The following is a 17,806-nucleotide window of genomic DNA, read 5'->3' as shown; positions in this document are numbered from 1 at the left end:
GACATCGTTGAGGATAACACGGGCCAAAAATTTATAAATCATAGTATTTTTTACGTAAATGTAAAAATTCAAATGAAGACAGACAGCTAATCTTAATTTCTAAGGAGAGATGTGGACTGGATGGATGATGCTATTCAGAGAGAATATGCGGCACTGGATTCTCCAGCCAAGCCATTGCCAACTGCCAAGAAGCGTTACTTAAAGTGGAATCAAAAACCCACAAATAAAAAATAAAAATGAATCGTCCACCGCCAATTATGCCGATGATGACATATCTGAAACCCAACCACCAAGAAGTGCGACAACTGATCGTATGAAACAAGGCCAGGCCAGAGTAACGAGACAAGGCTAGGCCAGGCCATAGCGTGACTCGCTCCGGTTCCACGCCGAAGCAATTGAATGATAGAAAGAAAGATGGGCTTTGCGCATGCTCTGATAGCAATGTCCTACCGGTTGATAGGAAACTGACAACAACTTTAGGAGGGGTGAAATTGGCTTGTATTCCAATAGAATAGATCGAGCACCAGCAGGCTTTGATCGAGAGGTTTATAGGGGTTTCAATTCGGCCCTTATGGCTGCTGGCCCATCGGTCATCCATGGCCCAACATCGAGATATAGGTCAATCAACCATTCTTTAACTGAGTTTTTTTCTTGGTAAATATCACTTTTATATGCTAAAACTCCCAAACTTATCCTCTATTTTTTTGTTTGTATAAAATAAATATCAATTGAAACAATCAAGCTCATTAACAAAATGCCCTATTACTTGACGAGTAATCATACATATACAACCATATTTTAAATAAGGTTCTTTATGTAAAGTGATGTTACTTTTATAAGTTACTTCATAAAAATAATCCTCATTTAAAACATTGTTGTACAAAAAGTTGTAAAAAGTGTTGTATATCTATCATTTTCCTTAACATAACGGAAAGTATTTTAACTCACAAATATATAAAAGAGTTGAATATGTTCAATCATGTTACATTGTAGATATGAATATATATATATATATATATATATATATATATATTCAATCATCTTCTTGTCTCTATCTATTTTGAGGTAGGAGAAAAATAGGTGAACATATAAATGTGACAGCATCCGCATCATTTATTCAGTTATTATATTTGTCATCCATATTTGTTTTCCACAAGGGAAATGCTTAGGCCACTGCTAGGAGCTACCACTGGCTTTTTTTTTTTTTCTTTTTTTGTCTTTTGCTTAATGATTAAGTAAGTGTTTTTTAATAATATTGTGATTTTTTAAAAAAAATTATTTAAAAGTTTTAAAAAAATACATGTAAAAAAAAAAAAAAGGCCAAAAATAAAAACACACACTACAAGTCTACATGAACTAGCGGTAGCCGTAGTGCTGCCCTTTCCGCGAAGTGTAAAACCCATAAACAGACTGCATCTTCTAACGGTACATTTATTTAAAACCCATAAACATTTCTCCCTCTAGCTTCTTGGAATTTATAGAGCACACAACTGTAGCTGCAATGGGTAATAAACTTCAACGAATAAGAAATCAGAATAGAATTTATGGGGTAGGGACGGTGCTCAGAGCATCATTGAAATAATTCACTACAACATCTTGAAAAGGGCATCAAACCTACCAGCCGGTCCTTCTCAAGCTTCCGGAAATGTGCCTCTGCCTCTTTGATAAGAGAGGACCTTGTTATTCATTAAGCCTTCATAGTGCACCTTTTCTGAAATAGAAGTTCATTTTTAAATATTAAAAAAGGTACAGAAAAACATTGTACAACTGCAGTTTTAAGCTTTGAAAAGAAAAGGTTCATGGAAAATGAGATGGGACCTATTCTTCATCAAGAAGCGCTTGTTCAAGCGTTATAAGATCATTCTCTGATTTGTCAAATGCATCATGTCCCCTTTTGCTGACTCTACAATTTATAAGGAGATACAAATGTATAATTGCAATAGTTTACAATAAAAACCATATATGAAACATAAAAGCCTTGTTACTATACCACACAGATTCTCAAATGATACTTTAACATCATTGGCCTTCATTTCAGCTTCATTCATTCTGGTTCGGAGCTTTTCCAGCAAGATTTCCTTCTCTTGTATCTCCTCACAGACTTTCTAGAAATTACTACCAACAGGACCATATGTAAGAAAACATAAATACATAGATGTGTGTCAATAAATGCAAACACGATAATCAGTGAACAAAATGAGATTTCTTGATGAAGCTCGTCAACTTTTGATGCAGCTGATGAACTAGCTAGCTTCAGCAGCAAATGAATTCTTTACATCTTGCAGTGTGAGTTTCTTCGCCCCCATATCATGCTCTGCATCCTGACATCTCCTCTACACAAACAGCAGGAGCAAATGATGATGAAATTCCAGTAAAAATGGAATATGTAGCCGTACTCTGATCATAGTTTTATATGTTTACTCTGTTACATGGATATCTCAAATAGACAATTAACAGAATTGAACATGCAACGTGATGCGGTTTGCCAAGCCAACTCAATTAAACTCCTATACAAAACTTTAAACAGTTTTTAAAATGAAAATTTATTAAAAATTTTAAGAGTGCTAAGTACAAGGGAACACTTTTCAATGGACAATGCTAATAAATAAATGAAAATATGCCAACAAGGTACTTTTCAGTTACAGGACAACCATCATCATTCACAATAGGTCGAACTAGGAGATCATGGATCAACAAAGTGAAGAGACAAAGATATGGTATAAAAAAAATTGTCCATAGAAAAGTTAATGTGAAGTTGAAGTATAACAATGTGAAACTGAATTAAAAAAAAAAAATACCGTGGGTTCCCAAATTTGAAGAAATCCCTACTCACAAATAGTAACTGTTATTAAATGTGTAACTATTAGCACCTTTACACTTCGCAGATGACCCTGAAGACCCTGCAAACTCTCCTCTGCATCCCTTTTTCTCCTCTTACGCTGCTGAGCTTCTTCATTTCTATTTGATTAATATCTTTGAAGGTCCATAATTTGATCATCAAAGAACCATAAAGACGGCCACTTCTCTGCTTCTTGTTTGGGGGAAGAGTGGTCTGGACTGAACCACGAGAAAACCTAGACAGAAATCATAGGTCAAATATTGTGCCATAATTCATATTTACATTGTACTAGTTAGTGAAGGATTAAATTCTGGAGCATCAGGAATATGAAGGACCAAGAGCTATGAATTGAAAAGCCACAGAACCAGATGAACTTTTTTTTATAAGTAAACAATATGGTGACCTGCTCTCAAAATGTTGTCACTAATATTATTTCAGAAAAAGGAAAAACGCTGTAAACATGGATCAACAACTGCATATGCCTACATGGGAAAGGCTCTATCATTTTCAAATGCATCTAAGATAGCACAATGAGAGTGTATGCACCTTGTTGGTATGATGTTGATGAAGCTTACAGATGGAATGAACAATGGGAACAAAATTGTTGTTGCAGTTGCTTTCCGACTGGAGTACCAACTTGTGAAGTCACGGTATTCGACGTAATGGGAAGAAATTTCTTGATGTTACACATAGCAGTATACCAGTGGACAGTATAGACTTCCGATTAAAGCCAATAAAAAATTTAAAAAAATATAAAAATTAAAAAAATGAAAAGAAAAGGGCCGAGTTTGGAGTTTTGAAAAAAGGCAAATCAGAAGGAGGCGACAAGTGTTAAGGCCAATGGAAGAGATATGAAACGAATAGAACATCAGTGCAAGATTGGATACAATTTTGTAAAAGAGACTCGCTTTAGGAAGATATGTCGATGGAATCATTTTTAAATGCAATAACATTGGCCATATCCTATCTCATGATAAATAATTTAAACACCCCTATAATTACAACAATCTCGAAGTAGAGCTACGTTTTGATGTTATGAATCACAGCCGAATTCAGGCTGCTGACAGAGAAGTTTATGAGTCGGTCCAAAAATGTTGGAAGAGAAACTTTAGTTTTGAACAGCCGAGATAAAATTAAAAATGGATAGTGTCTACAAATCTAATAAGTGTACATATTTGAAAAATAAATCACACCATCCCTATCGTTTCTTAGCAAGGATGGATCTGTGCCAAAATACATACAGTAAATAGAAGTCTTTTTGGGAACTATTACGTGAAATGTTCCCCAAAACCAGGTTTCACAGAAGTGGCACTGCGGCTTAAAGTGAGTACGGTAGCAATAAAAGCACCAGTTCAGCAGTGTATCAAAACCACCATACGCATCCCCTGTTATTGGTATGCCTTTGGGACGTATCCAACCTGCTTAAGGTCCTGAACCAATCTATCAATCATCTGATATATTTTCTCAGATTTAGGGTGCGATCTATCAAATACCGTAAATTCATGGAGCTCATCATCGACCTCTATAGAACTAGCCCCTGATGGTTTTTTGATTCCTGTATTCCTCATTCGCAGCCTTACATTGGAAACACTATCCCAATCTCCAGCTGCAGCATATATGTTCGACAACATAGAAAAATTTCCAGGATCTGATGGTTCTAATTGAATCAGGCGATCCAAAACCTGCCTGGCAAGATCTACATCATCATGCATACGACACGCTCCCAAAAGGGTTCCCCAAATAATGGCATTTGGTTCCATTGGCATGCTACGCACAAGCCTAAAAGCTTCCTTAAGACGCCCCCCACGACCCAAGAGGTCGATCATGCAACCATAATGCTCAACTTCGGGAACTATCTTATACTTACTCTCCATCGTGTAGAAGTATTGAACACCCTCCTCCACAAAGCCTGCATGTGTGCAAGCACATAAAACACCAACGAGGGTTACTTTATCCGGTTCAAACCCTTCGTGTTTCATTCTAGAGAAAAGCTGAAGCGCTTTCTCGCCATGTCCATGCATAGCAAATCCTTGAAGCATGGCATTCCAGGATACCACCTCTCTCTTTGTCATTCCATTAAAGACGATATATGCCTCGTCTAAGCTACCACACTTTGCATACATATCGACCAATGCATTTGATACTGGAGCACTACACTTATACTTAATCCTCTTAATAGAGGCGTGAACTTTCTGACCCAATCCAAGCAAACCAGACTCTGCACAAGCAGCCAAAATGCTAATAAGAGCCCCATCATCAGGCTTCAACCCAGCCTCCTCCATTTTATTGTACAAGCTAATGGCCTCATTTGCGAGCCCCTTTTCAGCATAACCAGATATAATAATTGTCCAAGGAACCAAGGTCTTAACTGGCATCTTATCAAATAACATTCTTGCCATATCCAAATCCCCATCTTTACAGTAACCCGATACCATGGTACACCAAGAAACAACATTCCTCTCAGGCATCTTCTCAAACAATTCAAACGCCCTGTTCATTTCTCCAGCTTTTGCATAGCCGTCTAATATTGTATTCCAACTAACCGTATCCCTCTTCGGCATTTCATTAAACAACCCGCGAGCCTCCCCCAACTCGCCGGCTCTAACTAAACCACCAATCATAGAATTCCAAGACACGATATCTTTCTCCGCCATCACCTTAAACAACTTTCTCGCCGCCTTAACACCAACCGGACCACATTTGGAATAACAATCAATAAGCGAATTGGGCACAAAAATGTCGGAACAAAATCCAAATTTTTCAATATGGGTATGAATCATTTGGATCAAACGCAAATAAGATTGGCCAAAACACGCTTTAAGAAGAAATGGGTACGTGAAATTATCAGGATAAACCCCACTATTCTGCATTTCGAAGAAAGTTGCAAAGGCTTGTGACGACTGAGAGTTCTGAACATGGGCTCTGATCAGCGTATTATACAAATGAACATTGGGTTCTTGGACTTGATTGAATGCATTAATTGCCAGCACCATTTGACGGCACAAAGAGAAAGCCGCTATGAGCTTTGGAGCTACAAAGACGTCCCTATGAAGATCAGCTTTGAGAACCTGGGCATGGACTTGCTTTATGTGGTCGAGATTGGCGCACTTGTGGAGGTCCGAGAGCTTTTCTTCCAAGAGTCTTCGTCCTGAAACCCATGTTGGGGTTCGGGTTGGCATGGAAGTTTGCATTTGGGTTCGACGAGGAAACAAAAAGGGTACCTGGAGTTTCTTAGCAGAGGCAGGTTGAAAATTGAAACGGGAATGAGATTGCAGCAAGCAAAAGGATTATGAAAACGCGAGAGAACGTGGTGGTTCACAGACTAACAAATAGAGGATAAGCTCGGGAGTTTAAAACATATACAAGTGATATTTACCAGGAGTCCGCGGTAGCAGTAAAATTAGAAGAGCATGGACGCCTCTGGATTATACCAAGTCTTCTATTCGTGTTCAACTTCATCGCCAATTAGTTGACTTTGATCAATGGAGATTTGTGAAATTACTTCCAAACAATGTTTTGTTTATTTACGAGTGCCCAAAATCTATCATCTGTTGTCTTAGTATTCTCAAGAATATGAGGTGGGCATGGATAATGGTAGCGTGTGTAAATATTTAGAGCCTAGTGTACAGTTTGGAGCTAAGTCTATAGAAGACCCCCTGATGTCTCTTCCAATCAACGATATAGTTGGTTCGTCATCTGATTAGCTTTTGCAAAAGGTTAACATACAACAATGTGTGGAGATTAAGTGCATAGGATTCGAGGACCAATTCACATCACTACTCACTATAATTGAGATAGATCACTTATTTGAAACAAAATCAAGATCTAAAAAAAGCAAGAAATTAAAGCGTGCTACCTAGACAAACAACTGCAGCGCTAAAGGTGGTAGTCCAAGTTGACGGAGTACTAGAGGAAGGGTAGAACGAGTTATATTATAAAGCCCATAATTTTAACTTAGAATGTCCGGGGAGTAAGATACATTTCATGAAGGATCGTTTGAAGTTTAGAGGTATTGAACAATGTGTTGGAAAACTTACAGCGGCTTACTCTTTTATAAAAGGTAGTAGACGAGTTCGTGTTGGCCGTGTTGGCCTCTGCATATAAAAATCTCCAAGTGGAAAGCGAAACTTAATTTTCTTCAAAACCTCGCAATTTTACCCAGGGATGTTGAGAGAAGTTGCTTCTAGCACTAGGTGAAATAGCCGAAGTGGGAAATTATACTCTCAACATCCTAGATTGATTCGACCTCCCTCCCTTGAACATAGATCTTGAAATACGTTCATATGGACAGTTCAACTGATAAAATTACGTTATTTTTAGGTTTTGAGTATAAATATGTGACAGCATCCGTGTCATTTATTCAGTTATTATATTGTCGTCCATATTTCTTTTCCGTAACGTGTAAACACACTTCTTTCAACCTACGTGTAAATGTTTAAAACCACATATTTCTCATGGGTCAATATCCGATTATGAGATGAGTAGTGCTAATATGTATTTACAATTTTCCTTACAATAACAGACTCATTTTATCAGTTCTCTTTTAAAATTTAAATTTTGAATTATAAATTTTAATTAATAACTGTCGTGCAGAGAAATAAGATTTTTAGAAATTGTTTTAAATAAAGATGGCATTTCTCATAATGCTAACTTTACAAAGTGTGTTCGTGTGTGCGAGAGAGCGAGATACATGATACATGCGTAGTTTCAATGAAAAAGCATAGGAACCCAAAATCTGAGCATTCTAAGATATATCCTACAATTTTTATGCAACAAGGCTAAAAAAAAATTATCCGGAAAAAGGTCGAAGACAGTCGACCATTTAGAACATGCATCTACATAATACATAACTTATCTACAAGCAGCTTTTGACATCTAATTAAGAGCAAAATACAATAAATGGAAGGCAATCAAGAACGTGGAGCCGCCATGTGCTGCTTCTTAATCCGCTCCCCTTGTTTTACCATGCTGTATCAAAAAGTACCAAAAGGTATTACTAGATTTAACATCCGGATTTTTAGTTGGATTTTAGTTTTGTTAGGCTTCTGAACATAAAACCAATTCATGACTTCCATTAGACTGAAACCATACGGAACAAGGCAAATATAATAACCACCAAATATTTTCAATCGAATTTTGACTAAATAGCATCGAAACTATTTCTGCCATGCATGGCATAACTCAAGGTCAGACGTGGTTAAAGACATTACTCAAATATCACGAGTCACCAATACCATCATTAGTAAATTCTATGGCATTGACAGGAGAACTGTGGCACCGGATACCCACCCAGAAGTCCTTTGACCAGCTGAGAAGGGACTCCTAATATTTTCTCTCATTCAATCAGGCTAATGATGTGGAGTTGAAAAATGAAACAAAACCCAAGATATACTTGAGAATTTTCGATGGCAAACATCAAAGAAGCCCCAAGATCAAACCATAAACAAAGACAGCAACAGTTATGTTGTTTGGCAGTGCACCCATGCCCAAAGCAGAGATTTTTTTTTTTTTTTAATTTTTATATATAGGTATAAAATTTTATTAATATAATAGAGAAATTTTATGTATACATACATAGATACATATGATTTTTAATACAACGAACAGATGAATCATATTTGGACGTATGTCATTCAAGCCTATCATTTTCTGTGTAGAAATAGCAGCATATTCTTGAACCTGCTTTACAATGGACAACTGAAATAGACTAACTTGACCACAATAAACAATCCAAGCCCAAAGCAATCAGCTCAGTAACAAGATAGTGATTGGAAGTATGCAGAAACACCAAATGTTAGTATGCAAGTGCAAAGGGACATCAAACGATTCCTATCATTGAGTAATGACATCAAATCAGGTACCCATCAGAAACCAATACCTGACATCATGAGGGGTGATAAATACCCACTGGGATCCTTGTGCCAATGCAAAATCTACAAGGGTGTCCAAGCTGATTTTCCTACTTACGGCATCCTGAAGACCAAATGTGAAGCACTAACATTGTCAGAATTTCCCGATCATTCACATTATTTTTCAGGATAAATAAAAACCTTATTACAAAAGTTGGAAATATAAACTGCGTTGGGTGTTTATTAGAAGTACTCTGAAATCCTAAATTAAAAAAATAGTAAAATCATCACTTCTGAAAAATGTTACGGGTTTCTTAGTTAAATGGGCACTGCCTAAAACAGTCATCCAATCATCCAGTGGTCTCAAAAATTAATACTAGATCTAATGCCAAGGAATCTCACTTTCTGGATACCCAACAAAGCAAAGTGATTGAATTTCTTATGCCCATTGAGAAGAAAAGAAAGTATGCCACAACAATCTTATAAACAAAAAATAAAATAAAATAAACTTTACCATAAACACATCAAACTCGTCCATTGCTCGAAAAGGGGCTTCTGTCATTTCATGGAGAGCTAATGCAAAGCATAGTGTTGAAAACGAGCGTTCACCCCCTAATTAATAATCAATTATCAACGTCAGAAAATTACTTGCTTTCAAAGGATGCTGGGTTAAACATGACTTCAACTAAAAAAAACTATTTATAAAATATCCTAAATATAGCGAAAGGAGTCCTAAATTCCTTTTTTTCACACTCACTTTTTTCTCTCCGTACACTTTCAAGATGGATGATTTTTCTGGTGAGTTACATCGGAATCACGTTAGCATTCTTTGGGTCTGTAATAGTTTTGGTGTAGGATGGGTTTAAGAAAACAATTACTCATTGAAACCAAGGTTTTCGTGTTATCAACGGTGCACGGGACCGGGGTTTACTCTGCAGGGATGGGTCTAAAGTGCCCTGCCTTGCAGAGGTTGCCTAACATAAAGAATAAAAAATAAAATCAAAAATTCCGTGTTATCGATGGAGGGGGGACGCTACATTCGTATTACTGAAAGAAGTAGGAAGGTCATGAAGGAGATGGTCTTCAGCCATGCCAATGCTCATTGGTTGGCAATTACGGTGGAGGAGTGTTATCATTCAGGAGGTAGGGAGGAGTTCTTCAAGACTTTTCATAGTGGGTCTGTGTCACTGGTTGACATTCGACGTTCCAACACTTACGGATGATACTTACAAGTCAGTGGGTATGGTGGCAATGGACATTGAAGCATGCTTTGTTCCCGTAAGGGATGGAAGGTAGAGGGTGGAAAAGTCTTTCTATGGAGATGAAGTGTGCTCTGTATAACTCCTCCAAGGCTCCAATGGTGGGTCAGGTTAATGGAAAGGGAAGGAGTTGGGAATGCATGCTAGGACATACGCTAAGGCTGCGATGGGAGGTAAAGCAAAAAGTATGGTGGCAGTGCATAGTGGTTCAGACAATCCTTTGCGTCACAACATGGAGAAAATGATAAAAAACAAAGCGTGGCAGGGGAGTGTTCCACATAGTAAGGCAAGATTGCAACTCGGTACCTGGAAAAGGCAAAGGTGGTATGCCTGATATTTGCATAGAGGAAAGTGAGGTGCAGAGTGTCCTTTTTGGGCTAAAGGTGGAGCTGGCTGGAGTGAAAGAGCCATAATGTCTTAAAGAAATTTGTTGAAGTGATGATAGGAAGAGTGGATTGGGATTTAATCTTTAGCCAGGGCCTGGGCTTGGGCCAAGGAAATCCTGGGAGGCTGTAACACCCCAATGGAAGGTTCAAACCACATAGCTTATATTCCAAAAAGATTTGTCGATGATACAATTCAAGCCACATTGGAACTTTATAAAGAGCAAGAACTTCTCCTTTCCAAGCAATGTGGGATCCCATACACCATATACCCTTATCCTTATCATATGGGGTATCACAATCTCCTCCACTTAAATTCCCGACATCCTTGTCAGGCTTGTTCTTCGTAGATGGCACGGCTCAAGTTCTACATTTCTGGTTAAGATAGACTTTAATACCATTTATAACACTCCAATGGAAGGCCCAAATCACATAACTTATACTTTAAAAGAACTAGTCAATGATACAATTAGAGCCCCATTAAAACCTTATAAAAAGTAAGAATTTCTCTTTCCCAAGTTATGTGGGATCCCAGATACACCGCCACCCACAATCTCCTCTCCGTGAGTCTAACGCAGTTTTCCCTTTTCTCACAAGCTCTTTGTGTCGTAGCCTTGTGCTTTCTAGAGAAAGCTTCTACTTCTTTTAATCTGAAATGGGCTATTGGGCCTTAAGTCCATTCGGCCAAGAGCCTTATAAATCCTTAAGGGGGCTGATTTACCACATGGGCCTTGTCATATGCTGGGCTCTATTTTATGCTTTTCAAAACGTAGTATATCAATTAAGTGGGCTGGTTCCTTGTGTGGGCAGACACTGTTTTAGTGAGTTTAAATTAGACCAAAGTTTTATTTGAATCTTTATGTAACCCCTGAACTTATTTTCTAGAAAATGTTTAAGAAATTGAAACTTATGTCGCTGGGTATTAAATTATAGTTGGCCTATAGTATTATTAAACCTATTTTATGAAATTATTAATTGCACTGTTATTTTATAGAATAGATAATATATATTCCCTACTAAATTATATTTAACAGACTAGATATGATATTATTGTTTTAATAACTATATGATATTGGTTTTATTGAATTCAATATATCTTTGAGTATTCTATTAGATTAAAGTTCATGATATGTGTTCAAGTGGGAAGAATACTATGACACGTTTTCTAGATAGTTAGTAACGTCTAGTACCTCGTATAGGTAACGAGCAACAAAGCGAGAACCAAGAAGTAGCGCTAAGAGGTAAGTAGCATGATCATAATTATGTGTGCTGTAATTATTCTAACTATGCATGAAAAGCGTGATGTTACCTATGCTATGCTATGAGCCAAGTCAAGATTAGACCCCTTTTCACAAATCTCGATGAATTACGATGATATGTTATGATGCTATGCTGGTGTGGATTGTTAGATGGATGAGATGTTATGAAAATCACATATATGCCATGTAATGTTCATGCAATATTTAGATCATGTATGCCATGTAATGTTCATGTAATATTTAGATCATGTATGCCTTGTGTTCACGTAATGTTTAGACCATGTTATGCCATGCATATGTTATGCTATGCAGTATAAGACTCATTTTAATATGTCATGTATAATGTTATGCCATGCACAAGAGTATGCCATGCTAGGTAAATTCATGAAATCAAACATGTTCTCATGCATTAAAAAAGTTAGTAAGAAAACACATGAAAGATATGATGTTTTGAGGTGACACGAACCCAAGCGTGTTTCACCACAAGTTATGATGTGCAGTGTTGCGGACTTAAGCTTGGTTTACCATATGCTATGTGATAACACGAACACAAGCATGTCTCACTACACATTATGACACGTTAGATAGTGCCATAGACTCAAGTGTGGTTTACCATATGCTAGGTGATAACACGGACTCAAGCGTGTTTCACTACATGTTATGACACGTTAGATGGTGTCACGGACTAAAGCGTAGTTCACCATATGTTAAGTGATATCATGGAGCCAAGTGTGTATCACTACATGATATGATATGTTATACGGAGCCATGGACCCAAGCATGGTTCACCTCATGTCACAATAAGTATATGCGGTCAATGACAATTAGACCAATTCATACATGTATTGATGGCCACTAATAAGTGAAAAACAAGATGAATAAGTCATGTATGATTGTTAGGAAATGCCTGGAGTCAATCACTCATGCATCATGTTACATGAAAGTCCACAATGGTGTTAATTCCACATATGTTATGATACATTAAATGTGTAGTGAAACACATCGTCACCATTGGAGATTTTGGGTTGGCAGCAGGTCTCGACAGTACATCAAGTTCATTCACCTCCAGTGACCCTTTATATGCAACTTCGACTGACCTTACATCTCCTTCAAACCTCAGCGTTACACCATTTTCCTTCGACTCCGACATGGGAGCCATAGTTTCTTTGGGGAGAACGCTTACTAAGGGTGTAACACCGACTATCGGCCTTTCTTGTATCACCTGTGGCGAAGGGCATTCCATTACGGATGTCTCTACGCCGATACCTAACGTAGAACCCATTGCAAATGACCCGATTTTCCTTTTAACCCACCACACTCTTGAATTTGGTTATAGGGATAGGGCCGTATCCAATTTTCCGTTTTCCTTTATCCGATTTTAAAGGATTTGGAACTATCTTCGGCTTGTTTCTTACAACCCCGTTGCCTCCAGCCGAAAGCAAGTCTGTTTTCATAGACAAGAAAGCGATTGATGCCTTCAACTCGACAAGTTGGGTTTCCATCTCCTTCAATGTATTGTGCATCTCTTTTTCAACCATACTACCATATTCCTCTTTTATAGTCGTACTCCTTCTGTTGGTTCAGAGCTTGCGTGATTTGCAGACTTTTACTTCCACAATTCCCCACTCTGAGTCACTGAAGTATAACCCTTCTTCAGAGCTACTGCATATGATCGCCTCGCCATCGTGGTTGTGCTTGGGTCTTTTTGTTTCAACTCCAAGTTGATGTTCTTATAATTGAATGCCCTCTTCTAGCTTTCCTTTCTTGACCCATCAACATGAATGGAAAAAAAAATATCAGAGGCTCTACGTAATTCAACAGCAAACTTCTCCCAACCCAGACCTTTGTACCCTTTAGGAATGACTACAACACTCCGCCAACCTCCACCATATTTGGTGACAATTAGAAACCTACCGTGCACGTTGGAGCATCGTTGAGCCACGAAGGCTCTATTTCCTTCGTGCAAATGTTTTGTGAATTCCAAATTTCTCCCCGCTTGTAACACTGTTTCCACCATAGCCACCAACCACCCTATACCACTACAACCCATAGCTACAGATCTCCAAACCCTTCTACTCTCCACAATTTTTAATGAGGACCTCCATGTTTCTGGTAAAATTTCAAAAACCTTCGATTCCACCCAAAAGCGCATCAGCTTACCCATATTAATTTAAAACCTTCAATTTCAGATGTAGGGGCTTCCCAAGCTTCATTCCTCTCGAATATTTATGCAAAAAATACAAGCATAAGCCTTCGGTGCAAATCTAAGATAGATTCAAAGATTAGTTGGAAACTGAAAGGAACGCGACTGAAGATCTGCGACAAATCTAAAGAACCACGGAGCCCAACTGCAACTTGGTGGCCCAAGAGTGTATGATCGGCGATTTTTGTACGAGATGGCGATATAGCTGGCCTGATTTCTGGTGACACAGAGTAAAACGTCGCCAGAGAAGATCTCAGCACTGGAGTACTCCCAGAAGGAACGCCGGCCACTGACGAATCTGTGTCAACGACATAGCCAACAGAGTTGTCAATGTTAGTGCTATGCCAACTCGCACTAAGCTCACGAGATAGGCTCTCTCTCTCTCTCTCTCTCTCTCTCTCTCTCTCTCTCACACACACACACACACACAAATAGAAAACGAGAAAGAAGAAAATGGAAAGAAAATGTTAGAGAAGGGAAACACTAATTGGTGTTTGAAGAGCTCTAGTAGAAGAGGCTAACTCCCTTCTATAGATTTCTTCACTTTGCATATAAAGTGATATTAATAATGGTGCACAACAATGGAATGTTAGTTTAATTTGGGAGGGGAAGTGGGAGTTCTGGTCGAGTTCCTTAAATTGTTATACAACATTAGTCCTGCTGTTACAGTGGAGGATAAATTGGAGTGGCCGCCCTCCAGGAAAGGCAAATTTTTTGTACGCTCCTTTTATGAGACTCTTACTACCCAAGGTAGGAATCACTTCCCTTTGAAGAACATTTAAGGAAGTAAAGCACCTACAAAGGCTGCTTTTTTTTACTTGGACAGCAGCTTTATGGAAGATATTGACTGTTGATTATTTAAGAAAACGTGGACTTATCATCATCAACTGGTGCTGTATGTACAGAAATAGTGGTGAAATTGTGAATCATCTACTTCTACATTGTGAGTTTGTAAGGGCCATATGGAATTATTTTTTCAACAAAGTGGGATTAACATGGGTTATGCTGGGAAAGGTGGTTGAACTACTAGCTAGCTGGAGAGGGATCATGGGGACACAACAGATTGCAGCTGTGTGGAAGATCGTTCCCATTTTATTTTTTGGTGTATCTGGAGAGAAGAAATAATAGCAATTTCGAGAATCGTGAGTGCTCCTTGGAAGAGTTTAAGAGTTTAGTCTGGAAGACTATTTATGTGGGCCATTGCTTTAGATTTAAATGGTCTCAGGTTCCATGACTTCCTTGTAACCATTTCTAGTTCCTAAATAGGTGTAATCACATGTACACCTCCTGTGTACTTGGACTATGCCTATCTTTATATCAATAAAATATCTTCTTACTTATCAAAAAATAGAATATCCAAGTTATTCTGACATCCACAAGAAAATATTTCCACTTTCCACAAAACTTATAGTAATTTAAGGAACCTGTAGAGTTATGTTCTTGAAACTTTCAAATGAAAAGGAAGTCTGACAGTCTAATTTTGTAATTTTATGCAGGAAAATAAAACCTGAAAGTCCTTTGGTGTCACGAACAGTGCTGCTTGAAGCATCTTGAGGCATTTTAACCTAACAAAGAGAATAGGACAGCGTGATCTAAGAATTTCCCACATATCTAGGTGCAAGGTATGTTAATGTGCCACTGAAAAATTAGTTGTCCAAAGGAGTAATTCAATACAAAGCAAGCTGCTAACCTCAACTGAGAGGGTCTTTTCTTCATAGCTAATTTTAATTTGTCCGCTGATCCCTTTTTTTCTCAAATGGCCATTGAACCTAATTGGGGAGATATTAAAAGGTAACTTCAGAAAAACAGAACAAAAAAAATTTAAAGAATGCAACCACATTTGACTCTGCAATTCGTACTGCCAAGTCAACTGCCGCTTCAAAAGAGTTGCATTCCTCTGAAACTTGCTCCATCGCAAGTTTAATGCTTGCTCACAAGCCTGCAATTCAGTACATTTTTTAACAAACACCCCCCAAAAAAAAGGAAAAGAACACAGTTATGAGAATACGTTATGGCAAGGAGTTCCAGTAAAATAAAGAAGAGACAAGGACAAGGAACAATCATGACGAGTTTAAATTGATGCAATATGCTTCCAATTGCAGAACTTATGTTCAATTTTATATCTTAAATAAAGGGAAGACAGTTTTAGAACTTACGTTCAATTTTTCTCGAAATGCTTGATAAGTTTGCTGCTTTCTTCGAATCTTACGTTCTTTTTTCTCACACAACATCCTAAGGTCATCAATTGATTCAGAATATCTGCAAATGCAAAAAAGAAGGGAAGATATTTCACCACGGATGGCACTTGGCTGTTCTTCAAGCGATACAAAGATGCCAGTTTCCTTACCGCTGGCTCTCATGTCTAAGTCTCTGACTTAGTCTAGTTAACTGGGCACTTAGTTGCTCAGGGGTGCTCCCATTACAACCCCCTAATGCTTCAATTTCAGCCTCAGGACAAATAATGGAAGCCTTTTTACAATTCTCCTGTAGTTTCACCCAGTGTATAATACATCAGCTAAATTGATGCTAATATTTTTATGTTATACAATCTAAATTGTTATTCAAGGATACAGAGTACCACAAATGCAAATAACAACAATGCTACTGGCATTCCACTTTTAGCTTCATGCACTTTAACTCTGAGCAAATATAAATTTGAAAAAACAAAAACTTTCGCCGATCACAAAAAAAAAAAACATGGGAGAGAGAGAGAGAGAGAGAGATCTAAATAGACTGCATCTTCTAACAGTACATTTATTTAAAACCCATAAACATTTCTCCCTTTAGCTTATTGGAATTTACAGAGCACACAACTGTAGCAGCAATGGGTAATAAACTTCAACGAATAAGAAATCAGAAAAGAATTTAGGGGGTAGGGACGGTGCTCAGAGCATCATTAAAATAATTCACTACAACATCTTGAAAAGGGTATCAAATCTACCAGCCGGATGTTTTCAAGCTCCCGGAAATGTGCCTCTGCCTCATTAATAGGAGAAAGGACCTTGTTATTCATTAAGCCTTCATAGTGCACCTTTTTCTGAAAAAGAACTTCATTTTTAAATATTAAAACTGGTACAGAAAAACATTGTACAACTGCAGTTTTAAGCTTTGAAAAGAAAAGGTTCATGGAAAATGAGACAGGACCGATTCTTCATCAAGAAGCGCTTGTTCAAGCGTTATAAGATCATTCTCTGATTTGTCAAATGCATCAATGTCCCCTTTTGCTGACTCTACAATTTATTAGCGGATACAAATGTTTAATTGCAATAGTTTACAATAAAAACCATATATGAAACATAAAAGCCTTGTTACTATACCACAGAGATTCTCAAATGATACTTTGAGCTCATTGGCCTTCATTTCAGCTTCATTCATTCTGGTTCGGAGCTTTTCCAGCAAGATTTTCTTCTCTTGCATCTCCTCACAGACTTTCTAGAAATTACTCCCAACAGGACCATATGTAAGAAAACATAAACACATAGATGTATATCAATAAATGCAAACATGATTATCAGTGAACAAACTGAGATTTCTTGATGAAGCTCGTCAACATTTGATGCAGCTGATGAACTAGCTTCAGCAACATATGAATTCTGTACATCTTGCAGTGTGAGTTTCTTCGCCATCAGATCACGCTCTGCATCCTGACGTCTCCTCTACACAAACAGCAGGAGCAAAAGATGACGAAATTCCAGTAAAGAAGGAATATATAGCCCTAATTTGATCATAGTTTTATATTTTAACTCTGTTACATGGATATCTCCAATAGACAATTAACAGAATTGAACATGCAACGTGATGCAGTTTGCCAAGCCAACTCAATTAAACTCCTATACAAAACTTTAAACAGTTCTTAAAATAAAATTTTGTTAAAATTTTAAGAGTGCTAAGTACAAAGGAACACTCTTCAATGGACAATGCTAATAAATAAATGAAGATATGCCAACAAGCCACGTTTCAGTTACAAGACAACCATCATCATTCACAAAAGGTCGAACTAGGAGATCATGGATC

At 37.7% G+C, this 17,806-nt stretch overlaps 2 protein-coding genes across 5 annotated transcripts in view; both read right to left on the bottom strand.

The window, feature by feature from the left end:
* Positions 1–1,312: 1,312 nt before the first annotated feature.
* LOC122302411 (pentatricopeptide repeat-containing protein At3g29230) lies at positions 1,313–6,418 on the bottom strand. Of its 3 annotated transcripts, XR_006240458.1 has the most exons (6): positions 6,216–6,418; positions 2,871–3,074; positions 1,991–2,333; positions 1,819–1,903; positions 1,619–1,711; positions 1,313–1,496 (listed from the first exon to the last, which is right to left on the bottom strand). XR_006240458.1 is itself a non-coding variant. In XM_043113658.1 (4 exons), the coding sequence occupies exon 1, from the start codon at positions 6,028–6,030 to the stop codon at positions 4,228–4,230; it is 1,803 nt and encodes a 600-aa protein (XP_042969592.1). In that variant the 5' UTR covers positions 6,031–6,209; the 3' UTR covers positions 1,819–1,903; positions 1,991–2,333; positions 2,871–3,074; positions 3,386–4,227. The 3 variants fall into 3 exon arrangements, 2 of the variants coding, with proteins under 2 accessions (XP_042969592.1, XP_042969593.1); XM_043113658.1 differs by lacking the exons at positions 1,313–1,496; positions 1,619–1,711; positions 6,216–6,418 and adding an exon at positions 3,386–6,209; XM_043113659.1 differs by lacking the exons at positions 1,313–1,496; positions 1,619–1,711; positions 6,216–6,418 and adding an exon at positions 4,112–6,209.
* A 1,126-nt stretch (positions 6,419–7,544) lies between these two features.
* The window catches only part of LOC122302410 (structural maintenance of chromosomes protein 6B-like), a 30,122-nt gene continuing 19,860 nt past the window's right edge, over positions 7,545–17,806 (bottom strand). For both annotated transcript variants that reach the window (XM_043113656.1, XM_043113657.1), the window contains 12 exons: positions 17,317–17,448; positions 17,110–17,224; positions 16,937–17,022; positions 16,734–16,829; positions 16,140–16,276; positions 15,949–16,051; positions 15,652–15,731; positions 15,483–15,561; positions 15,300–15,357; positions 9,203–9,300; positions 8,718–8,812; positions 7,545–7,807 (listed from right to left, as the gene is read on the bottom strand). In XM_043113656.1, the coding sequence (XP_042969590.1) occupies positions 7,750–7,807; positions 8,718–8,812; positions 9,203–9,300; positions 15,300–15,357; positions 15,483–15,561; positions 15,652–15,731; positions 15,949–16,051; positions 16,140–16,276; positions 16,734–16,829; positions 16,937–17,022; positions 17,110–17,224; positions 17,317–17,448 (1,137 nt within the window). In that variant the 3' untranslated portion in view covers positions 7,545–7,749. The remainder of the gene's footprint in view (positions 7,808–8,717; positions 8,813–9,202; positions 9,301–15,299; positions 15,358–15,482; positions 15,562–15,651; positions 15,732–15,948; positions 16,052–16,139; positions 16,277–16,733; positions 16,830–16,936; positions 17,023–17,109; positions 17,225–17,316; positions 17,449–17,806) is intronic.

This window comes from Carya illinoinensis, chromosome 3, assembly GCF_018687715.1.
Source record: "Carya illinoinensis cultivar Pawnee chromosome 3, C.illinoinensisPawnee_v1, whole genome shotgun sequence".
Classification (NCBI taxonomy): Eukaryota; Viridiplantae; Streptophyta; class Magnoliopsida; order Fagales; family Juglandaceae; genus Carya; species Carya illinoinensis.
The sequence above is the reverse complement of the archived record's forward strand: the minus strand, read 5'-3'. Positions and strand labels throughout refer to the sequence as shown.

Coding starts and splice junctions, on each gene's coding strand:
- LOC122302411 (XM_043113658.1), bottom strand. CDS start 6,030: ATGCAAACTTCCATGCCAACCCGAACCCCAACATGGGTTTCAGGACGA.